The 10948-nt window shown below is 42.5% G+C and overlaps 1 protein-coding gene across 1 annotated transcript in view; it reads left to right on the forward strand.

Annotated features, from left to right (window-relative positions):
* Nucleotides 1-1680: 1680 nt before the first annotated feature.
* pusl1 (pseudouridine synthase like 1) overlaps nt 1681-10948 on the forward strand; it is a gene marked incomplete at both ends in the record, with an annotated part of 18476 nt that continues 9208 nt past the window's right edge. Inside the window, 3 exons of the mRNA XM_080545764.1 lie at nt 1681-1739; nt 1868-1925; nt 6167-6354. Of these exons, the coding sequence (XP_080401890.1) occupies nt 1681-1739; nt 1868-1925; nt 6167-6354 (305 nt within the window). The remainder of the gene's footprint in view (nt 1740-1867; nt 1926-6166; nt 6355-10948) is intronic.

The raw sequence follows: 10948 nt of genomic DNA on the forward strand, positions 1-10948 counted from the left end.
GAAGAGTAGAAGTTTGACTGGCGGTCAATGGGAATTTCTGGTCTTCGCTCCTTTAATCCGATAAAATAAGAAAACCGTAGTGCTTTTTAGATATTAGGAGCCCAAATCCGATGGCCAGTTAGGCAAACTATTATATAGTGTCGTTGCCGATCAATGATCGACGTCGTCAGGATAAATACTGATTAACAGTAGGCTACTTTGGCAAATGCCCATTGAACAGATTTATTTATTATCCTATCTTAAGAAAACGAATGTAACACTCTCATCTGGGGATTTACACGGCAAATCAACTGAAGAACTACAAATCCCTGATGACAGGGAGATGACGTATGACTGCTCTGATGAATCAACCCCTATTTCATTAATTGTCTCTATATAACGACGTCGATCATTGATCGGCAATGACACTAATAGTTTGCCTAACTGGCCATCGGATTTGGGCTCCTAATATCTAAAAAGCACTACGGAGACCAGAAATGCCCATTGACCGCCAGTCAAACTTCTCCGCTGCTATCACCCAAAAAGGGGCGTGGACATGACGGGAGGGGAAAGTACCCGGATGCGTTGCTCTTATGAATTCGGATGGGAGTTAGAATCGGTTTGATTGATTGAATTGATTGATTGAAAACTTTATTAGAAGATTTGCAGAAGTAGGTACATGAAAGTACATATTACATACAAGGTCAACTAAAAGGATAAAAACCCAAGAAAGCCACTGGCTTATTTCAATTGGGGTCCTTGATTGCTCTATTATTCTACCTAGCCCAGAGTCCCCGGATGAGTGCCTCTAAAACTGAACTCGTATTTTGAGAAAAACTGAATTGTATTTAGAGAAACTGAATTTGAAAACTGAATGAAAATAATGAAAACTGAATTGAATACAATTCAATCTGTCGAATACAATTCAATTTCTGCTGGCACTAAAATAGCTCCATACACCCCTCTGTCACTCTGCGTGACGACATCGTAAAGGGACAGCTTGTGTTTGACGGCTGAAAGACCGCTCGAGGTGTTCATTCATATGACTTTCTGTTTTCCTCGGGAAGTGTATTTGGAAAATCACATAGTCTCATGTTTATTTGAGAAATAGTGTTGGAGATGTGTGTTAAATTAATAGTGGCAAAAAGCGAGTTATTCCGTACAGGCAGTGTTGCGTCGGGTTGCGCGTCGCAGCAGATGGGAGGGTTGGTGTGTGAATCCTGCAGATGGAGAAAGGACATTTCTGTGCGATTATCAGACTCACTCCTGTAAATCATTTACAAGACGTTAGAATTATAAGGTTCTATCTCCATTTTTGTCAAAATTGAGTTTTTTCTATAATCTGATCCATTAGGTGTTTATTAATGCCGGTGGGGTGTTATTTTTAAAATGTTGACATTTTTTAGTTAGTAATTAATAAAATACAAAGGTTCCATCTCACAGAACATAACGGAATGTAAAAACTTTGACGCTCAATATCTCTGAACCACCCTAAACGGAGATAGAACCTTATCATTCTAAACGGAGATAGAACCTTATCATTCTAAGCTCACGGTTTAACAGTAAGGTACAATTAATGACACATTCTAGAATTAGAATAAAATAACACGTGAGTGATAATGCACAAGTGCACAACCTGTTTCTGAAGCACATCGAGACCACGTGGTCACCAGTTTGAACACAGCAGCTTTAACAGTCATGATGCCTCACGGTAGCTCCCGTTATCTCATCTTTTTCCAATACATCGGAACCAGATACAGGTAAAGAGATTAAGAGGATTACAGCAATGCTTTTCTGCAACAGTTGTTTTTGATCTACTTCTAAAAGTTGCTGTTTAATGATTCCTGAGAAATAATCAATGTTCTCTGTGCTCTGTTTCATCTCCTAGTGGCGTTGTGAAGGCACCATCGACCCAGCACGTCAAAGGGGTTCAAAACTACCTGGAGGTGAGGAATTTCACTTAAAGGTCCTGAACAAGGGGTGAACAGATGGACTGCACTTATATAGCCCTTTTATCCAAATCGCTTTACAACAGCCTCTCATTCACCCATTCACACACACATTCACACACCAATGGCGGCAAGCTACCATGCAAGGCACTGGCCCGCTCACTGGGAGCAATTTGAGGTTCAGTGTCTTGCCCAAGGACACTTCGACATGTGGCCAGCCGGGGCTCGAACCGCCGATCTGCCAACCTTGTGATCATTAGACGGCGACTCTACCTCCTGAGACACAGCCGCCCCAACAGAGAGGTGGGGGAAAACACATCTATACATAATCACTCTGTCATGCCTCCACATTTGGAGGGGATCCACCATGAGCATATTATATTATAAGACTGCAGAAGAACACAGTTCACCCAAAAAATAAGAATAACTGTCATGCATTGAGACTAGAACTTTAATCATAATGTCATCATCTGAAATGACACTGTCAGATCCCTCATATTCAGGATCACCTGTTACATCGTTCAACATTCTTACAAGTAGCCAAAAGTAAATCATACCATAGACTCAATATGATCCAGCATATCACTTTCTCTATTTCTTACAACAACAACAAAACATAAATGCCCATATCAACATCTTCTTTACCATTTCATATTTGAATGGAAGTCAGTGACTGTGTGATCCAATGTAACACGCTTTAAGGGTTCTTCTGCATTGAAAATCACTGGTGGAATCGGAGTGCCGTTCCTTTGTACCGGAGAGAGATATACTGTGTCAGTTTGAAAGACGTGTCTGTTCTTGTGGTGAGGAGTGTGTGTGTGTATGTGAGTGTGTGTGATTCCCTCTGCTGGACAGAGCATTGTGTGTGTGTGTGTGTGTGTGTGTGTGTGTGTATGCGTGTGTGTGTGTGTGTGTGTGTGTGTGTGTGTGTGTGTGTGTGATGTGGCTGGGATCGGCTCTGACAGCCAGAGACGTGAAGACTGGAGCCAAACTAAACCTTCAGCAGCTGACACAGATCTCTGACAACAGTTTGTCATTTTGTGTTTGCTGAAACCCCCCAAAAATAAGGCAAGAAAGACAAAATAAAGTCGTATTTTACTTGACTGTTTATATACTGTTCATAAGGCTTTTTTGTTTGCCTCAGAAAGGGCCCGATTCCAACACGTTGAAACTACATCTCCCAACTCCATCCCCTTGTTTGGCAAATGTCATTGATCTGATGATTATGATAATAATAATAACTCATTTCTATAGCGCCTTTCAAAAAACCCAAGGATGCTTTACAATTCTAAGGGAAATGATCAGACAGACAAAACAGAAAACAAACAAAGCAAAACTGAAACATTGACTAGGGGCCAAAGGCCTTGGAGAACAGATGTGTTTTGAGGGCTGATTTGAAGGAGTCCAGGGTGGGGGCGTTGCGGATCACTATGGGGAGGGAGTTCCAGAGAGTAGGTGCGGCCACGCTGAAGGCTCTGTCCCCAAAACTGATTGAATCAATATTGTTGGAACTACCCGTTTACTTCTCCAATAGCATCAGAGCAGTGATGTTTATTTAAACATTTCAAGGAAATGAGGCATTTCTAGAACCATTTGAACTTTGCTCTAATGACAGTTGAGAGACTGCCTGACTTTTTTGTGGTTTGGTTTGATGATGAAGTCCTGACGCTGCTGAGTCAGGGAAACGGGTTCATTGTTACACATGATATCCATCTGGAGAAATGTTACTGGATAGAACTCTCTCAACCAACACACACACACACACACACACACACACACACACACACACACACACACACGCACACACAGACACACACACACACACACACACACACACACACACACACACACGCACACACAGACACACACACACACACACACACACACACACACACACACACACACACACACACACACACAAATACTTCTCACACTTACAGCAGCATTATTCTACAGCTGAGACACAGACCAGAATGAAGCATATGATTTATCCTGATGGTACAGCGTCTGGTGTTTGTCTCCTGCAGATGGCTAGCAGCTGAAAGTTGCTCTGGAAATTCCTTCGTTCTACATATTCACAAAACATGCTGCCAGAAAATGAACCCCAAAAAATAAGGGAGCTATGTTTTGACTTGACAGAGCTACGTTTTTACAGAGATATGTTTGGTTTGATTCATTAGTTTGAAAGTATAAGAAAGATGGAGAGTTGAATATCAGACAAAACAAAGTGAAATATATTTCCTCAATGATTTTCCTCAGTAGTGCATTCAATTCATTTAAGTGTAAAACCACCGTAGTTTATTGGCCTGTGTTTGATCAAGCCAACTCTACGCAGGCAAAGGGGGCGGCTGTGTCTCAGGAGGTAGAGTCGGCGTCTAATGATCACAAGGTTGGCCGATCGGCGGTTCGAGCCCCGGCTGACCGCATGTCGAAGTGTCCTCGGGCAAGACACTGAACCCCAAATTGCTCCCAGTGATCGGGCCGGCCAGCGCCTTGCATGGCAGCTTGCCGCCATTGGTGTGTGAATGTGTGTGTGAATAGGTGAATGAGAGGCCGTTGTAAAGCACTTTGGAATAAGGCGCTATATAAGTCAGTCCATTTACCATTTACCATTTGCAAAGAAACTCTTAACAACCCAAGAGAAACACTTGCAAAGCTCTGGTTCAGCCAGTTGTCTCTACCGAGATCACATGAGATCATTACACATTACACGGTATCTTTATGGATGTTGTAAAACTGTTGCTTGGTTCACTCACTGATGCCTGTGTGTTGACATGACAAGTGAGTGCAAGAGCAAGTCACTGACGTGTTCGATAACGTTTTTCGTTTGAAGTGTTTGAATCATTAAGTGTCTGTTTGGGTGTTGTGTGTCTGAGCAGTTAGATTTATCTCCTGGAGAAACGAGTCTTGTGTTTATCTGTAGCTCATCAGTGATGTCATGACGACAAACACCATTCCCAGCCAGACCGACTTGGTTCCTCGGGTTACATACCTATTGCATGATCTTCAAGACTGCAGCCTCCTGTTTGTATGGGAGGAAATGGACAGTATGGCATGCATACCATTACAGATGCACCGCGCCGATACTGGGCATGGATATGGGGCAGATACTGGGTTAAAAAGCTGGATGAGGAGATGGGGAAAACACTTTCAAAGCCAAACACGAGGTGACACACGAGTGCAGCAGCAGCAACAATAACAACCGTGTGACACCGGTGTCACAGCTTGTTGCACAATTTGTAAGGCGAGTGTTCCAAGGGGCGGCAGTGGCGTTTCACATTTTCCCAGCTTGAGCATGGTGTCTTTAGATGGACAAGACTGATGCACATGTGAATGGGAGGCCGTTGTAAAGTGCTTTGGAGCAGCTTTGGAGCAGCAAAAAAGTCGCTATATAAGTGCAGTCCATTTACCATTTATCCATTTACCATACTCAAAGTTCAATACTCAGAATCTGTATCGGCAATGGACAGAATGGTGTCGGTCAGTCAATCGGTGCATCCCTAGATACCACGTATGCTTAATTTAACTTGAGGAAAACGTTGGATATACAAGCAGGGGTAACTGTACCAGGTAATAACTTACTAACAACTTTACATACAGTTCTTTGTATGCTAAAGTTACACACATGCAATATGTAGAGGCCTACACAAGCACTGAGCACTAAAGTGTTGAGAAATGAAATGTACAGTTACAGTATAACTGCCTGTGTTCTCTAGCCTGTCAAATAATAATGACATTATCTTATCATAGTTATTATTAGTGTTCCAGTCAAGGTGTTACAATACATGTAGCCTCCTGTAAAATGTGATCCTGAACTTACCTGACAAATACCACTACTAGCTTCCATGGGTGTTTTAAAAACATGGTATAGCAGCTTTCAGTCACGCTGCTGCATGCTCCTGGAACAAACTCCCTGAAGAAATCAAACAGGCCCAAACCCTTAAAATATTTAAATCTAAGCTAAAAACCTTCATGTTTTGCAGCAGTTATGATTAAACACAAACACATTCTAACAATGTCTTTCCATTAACTATTGTCTTAAATGTTTTATCTATTTACTTCTTATATTTGCTTTTATTCATTGTATTTTTTATTGTCTTACTATGCTCCTCTTGCTGTATTTTGAAATAATGTAGGTAAAGCACTTTGAATTGCCCCTGTTGTATGACATGTGCTGTACAAATAAACTTGCCTTGCCTTGCCTTGCTGCGTACCCTGCCCTCTCCTCTCTACTGTAGGATGCGGTGCGGAGTTTGAAACCTGTGAACGAGGTGTCTGTGTCCATCTCCAGTCGAACAGACACGGGCGTCCACGCCTTCTGTAACTCCGCCCACCTTGACCTCCAGCGCAGGAACGACAAGCCGCCGTTCGCTGAGGATGTTCTGGTCGACGCCCTCAACTTCTACCTGAGGCCAGAGCCAATCAGGTGGGATCATTTTCTTCAGACCGGCTTTGCGCTTGAGTTTACTGTTCAATAAAAAACTGGTATACAGTACAGACGTTTTCAGATTTAGACACAAACATCCATCTCGTACTTAGAATATATTCCTTAAATTTTTCAGTCAATTCACAAAACAATGTTTACTGTGCAGGACAATAGAAATGTTAATGAGAATTAATTCCAATACACTTTCTGAAAGGAAGGTCGTAGAAATGGTTCTACAATTCAATTACATAGTTACCTCAAGGTTAGATGAATACTAATTATATTTACATAAATAAACGAGTAAGAGTGAAATTAATGATAATTAGATTATGTAGAGATAGCATTAGCTGATTGGGTACATTTCACTGATGAAATCTGGTCTACTACACACAACCAGATAGATAGATAGATAGATAGATAGACTTTATTTGTCATTGCTACAGTACAGGTACCAAACAACGAAATTTAGGAGGGGAGGCTCCCCTGGTGTTTAAGAAAGGAAAAAGAAACACATTTTGAAAAAGCATAGATGCATAAAATCACAAGAAGATAAAGAGCTGGTTTACATCAATAGAGGCTATGTACACAATCCACTGTGCTAGACTGCTAGATGAGAGGTGGTGTGTGTGTGTGTGTGTGTGTGTGTGTGTGTGTGTGTGTGTGTGTGTGTGTGTGCGTGCATGCATGCATGCGTGCGTCAGTCTTGGGCTAAATTTAGACCTTTTCAAATCATGGATGATATTCCTTCTCTCTCCTTCTCCCCCCGTTTCCTTTCTCTGTCTCGCTCTCTTTCTGCCTTTCCATTGTTCCCCTGTCCATCTCTCACTCCTTCTTTCATCCCCTCGCTCTCCCTCGTCTTATCTCAGATCAAAGCCGCAATCGTTTTTTTTTCAGATTGCAGTATTGTATTCTGTTTTTTTAGAGTCAGCAGCCTGGATGAGACAGAGAAATGGAGAGAATAGAGAGAGGGGGGGGGAGAGAGAGAGGGAGAAAGAGAGAGAAAGAGAGAGAAAGAGAGAGAGAGAGAATTCAAACCAGAGACAAAACGAAAGCGAGGGAAACCAGGGCAGAGGGGAGAGAGGAGGGGGGGATCTTGGGCATTAATCCGGAAAGCTCTGGGAATGCTGGGAACGTTTGATTTAATGGAATGCTGCAGGGCTGATAGAATGACTATCACTACCAGCAGCCAGGGGAAATCACCTGTCTGGAGTCACATGACCTGGAATCACACTCTGGAATCACTGGATCAGTCAAGCGCACCGTGACACTGTGACATAGGAAAACAGGGAATTAATTTGAGAAACAGGAATATGATTCTGGAGAGCATTTCCATCATGTACCGTCACAAATCATAATTTCAGTAAGCCAGTCAATCGGTCCGTGAATCAATAAATGTTCATTGTGATAGTGTACAACATACAGTTGTGCGCCCATTGTAGCTCCCCCCATTTGTAGCTCAGACGTTTATACGTTCTTCATCTGTGTAAATTTAGGTTGTATAAAAAGAGCTGATGCATAATAAACTTTATGATAATTGTTGATGTGTGCCTCTTGCTAAGATGTTTCTAAGATGCTAAATAGTATCACAGCACTGGTTTATCTGGTAGGCTATTTATAGCACAAGACTTGTGCTGAATGGTTGGGTCGCACGCAATGCGCACATACATCACACAATCAAACTTTATTCATACAGCATATGGATGTTACGTGCCTAATGCCTACACCTTTGAGGCGCACACTTGTTACTTGCCGCTTTCATAATTGTATTTAGCCTATAGGCCTATAGCACAAGTCATGCATTGAGTGTAACCAAGTGCTGAACAGTATTAAGTAAACCACAATACATGTGTGGGTGTCCTTGTGTGTGGGTGTCATCGTTATCGGAAAACGCACCCAACCACCGACCACACGACTCCGAAAACGATACGGAAACACCCTCCCAGCGTTATCGCCTCGTCACTGTCTCAGCTCACGGATTCGGCGGAGTCGTGTAGCCGTGAGGCGCGAACGATATCAGATCATCGCCGTTTCAGCCACATCCGGCGCCGTGTAGCCTAGGCCTTAGGCTTCGGTTCTTCTACATTGGCATAGCTTAGGCTAAGCTTGTGTGTATGTAGTTGTGTTAACAACAAATGCCCTGAATGTCCTTTGTGCACATCCATTCCATTGTCCTCCAAGCCTCTCATATCAGTCTTCCCTCTGCCACCTTCCTTCATTCAATTCAGATCAGTTATATAAGACGCTGCCTATCTCTCACAGGGCACTTGGATGGAGCATAGCGCTGCGGATAGAACTAAGCAGTAAGACCCCTTGTGGGTGTTTCACAATAGGGATGATGTGAACATTTGAGATGTGGTGGGAGTAGGTGGGGGGGGTGGGGCAGGCGGGGACTGTCACATCGTATCGGGGAGGGGGGAGGGGTGTGTGTACTGGCAGTAGACACAAGAACTGCCCCCTGTGAGGTGTCGCATTCAATCTCCTCCTCGGGAAACGTAACCTAGTTTCAGGCTTCGGTCTACTGAATAGTGTATATACTTACTCAACTGGTCCCATGTACTGTACACACACACACACACACACACACACACACACACATGTATGAACAACTGTACTGTCTCTCACAGGCTTGTACACTGTATGCTACCGGTAAAACCTTCCACCAGCCCAACCCTAGGGCCTAGGCATGCGCACATATGAACATACAATAGATTTTCATATGAAAGAGCTGATGCATAATAAACTTTATGATAATTGTTGAAGTGCCTCTTGCTAAGATGTTTCTAAGACGATAAATAATATCACAGCACTGGTTTATCAAGTGTAGGCTATTTATAGCACAAGACTTGGCTGAACGGTTGGGTGGCACACAATGCAAAATGTTGACTGTAGATTCTCGTTAACTAACTTTATCAGCTTAAAATGTATTCAAATGAACGTTAATTCATCCCGTGATTATTACCTGTTTTGTTACACGCGTTGAATAATCCTCTCTAGAGTACCAATCAAGGTGCAACCAGAACACTTTTGCAACGACTTGCTCCGACATTTTTAGATTGGAATGTTCACGCTCGGACAATTCGTGAGTTTATAATTATAAGGTTCTATCTCTGTCTAGGGCAGTTCAGAGATATTGAGCGTCAACGTTTTTACATTCCATTATGTTTTGTGAGATGGAACCTTTGTGTTTTATTAATTATTAACAAAAAAATGCAAAAAAAACGCCTAATGGATCAGATTATGTAAAAAACTCAATTTTGCCCAAAATAGATAGATAGAACCTTATAATTCTAACATCACAAATTGTCAGCGCATGCGCCAAACATCCCGGCGTCGATACGAGGAATCGATAACCTCTGAGGCGTACGATTCCGTACGACAGTTTGTTACCCGTTCTCAACTGAAACCGGTTCTCCCGTTCCTCCCTCTGATGTTTTATTCATGCTCTCTGTTAGCTACGATTACCAAGGGCTGATTAATCATTTAGGCTAACCCAGCGGTTATTCTCCAGACAGCTCTGACTGTCTCTCACAACATCCCGTCACGACCTTGGGGTTGACCTCTACCCGAAGTGGGTGCGTCTGTACTTAGGCTGTGACAGCTGTGACAGCCTTCCACTTGACATGTTAAAGATGTAACAGGCAGGTGGCTGGGAGGGACGGGTCTGGAGAACTGGATCCACCTGGACACTTTCTCTACTGGAATCATTTCTTAAAAAGCATTGTGACTGCCCCTGGTCCAAGCATAGATTTATTTTTCTGACGATGACTGATGTATAGATGATTCACTTACTTAGACAAATGTACTTGTTGTAAGTCACTTTAGATAATAATAATAACTTTATTTGTATGGCGCTTTTCCTGCAAACGTTGCAGCTCAAAGTGCTTTAATCATTATATAATCATAATTTAATGATTTAGTCATTTAAAGGCAATATTAAAAAGATGGGTTTTTAGTCTTGACTTGAACATAATGTGCTGAGGTTGCATCCCTAATGTAAACTGTCAGTGCATTCCACAATCTGGGTGCATAACATGAGAATGCAGCCTCACCAAATCTCTTCTTTTGTACATGTGGTACACAGAGAAAACCAGCGTCAGAAGACCTGAGAGATAAAGGCGTCTGCTAAATATCTATGTAGATGTAAAGATGAGGCTATGGATGCAAGGACTGGTCATCCATGAGACGATGTTTTGAAGCTATACAGTGTTGCACAATGTAAACGATCACTATCCTCGCTGAATAAATTATGCCCATTAGGTAATCACTCCCCATGACATGCATATTTAGCATCTGCATATGTAAATGGCATTGCATGTGTTAACCCTGTCCCCATTAGAATCATATGAATAAAGCTCGGCAAAGACGGCCTTTGATGCGGTTGTTATGCTAATCGGGTTAGCGTAAGTCGAAGCACTTTGGGTCCTTTGCAGTGACATTGAAAGCTCTTTGGCTTTTGACTGGGACGGCCTCTAGTGAACAGAGCAGAGAGATGATTTTGATTTGTGTGCCAGTTTGAACTTCCGTCTCGCCAAAAAGGCGGGAATTGAAAGATGAAAAAACCATCAGGAAGGGAGGAAGGGAGCCTTTTGGAATG

This window comes from Nansenia antarctica (genome assembly GCF_963989245.1).
Source record: "Nansenia antarctica genome assembly, chromosome: 15".
Lineage (NCBI taxonomy): Eukaryota > Metazoa > Chordata > Actinopteri > Argentiniformes > Microstomatidae > Nansenia > Nansenia antarctica.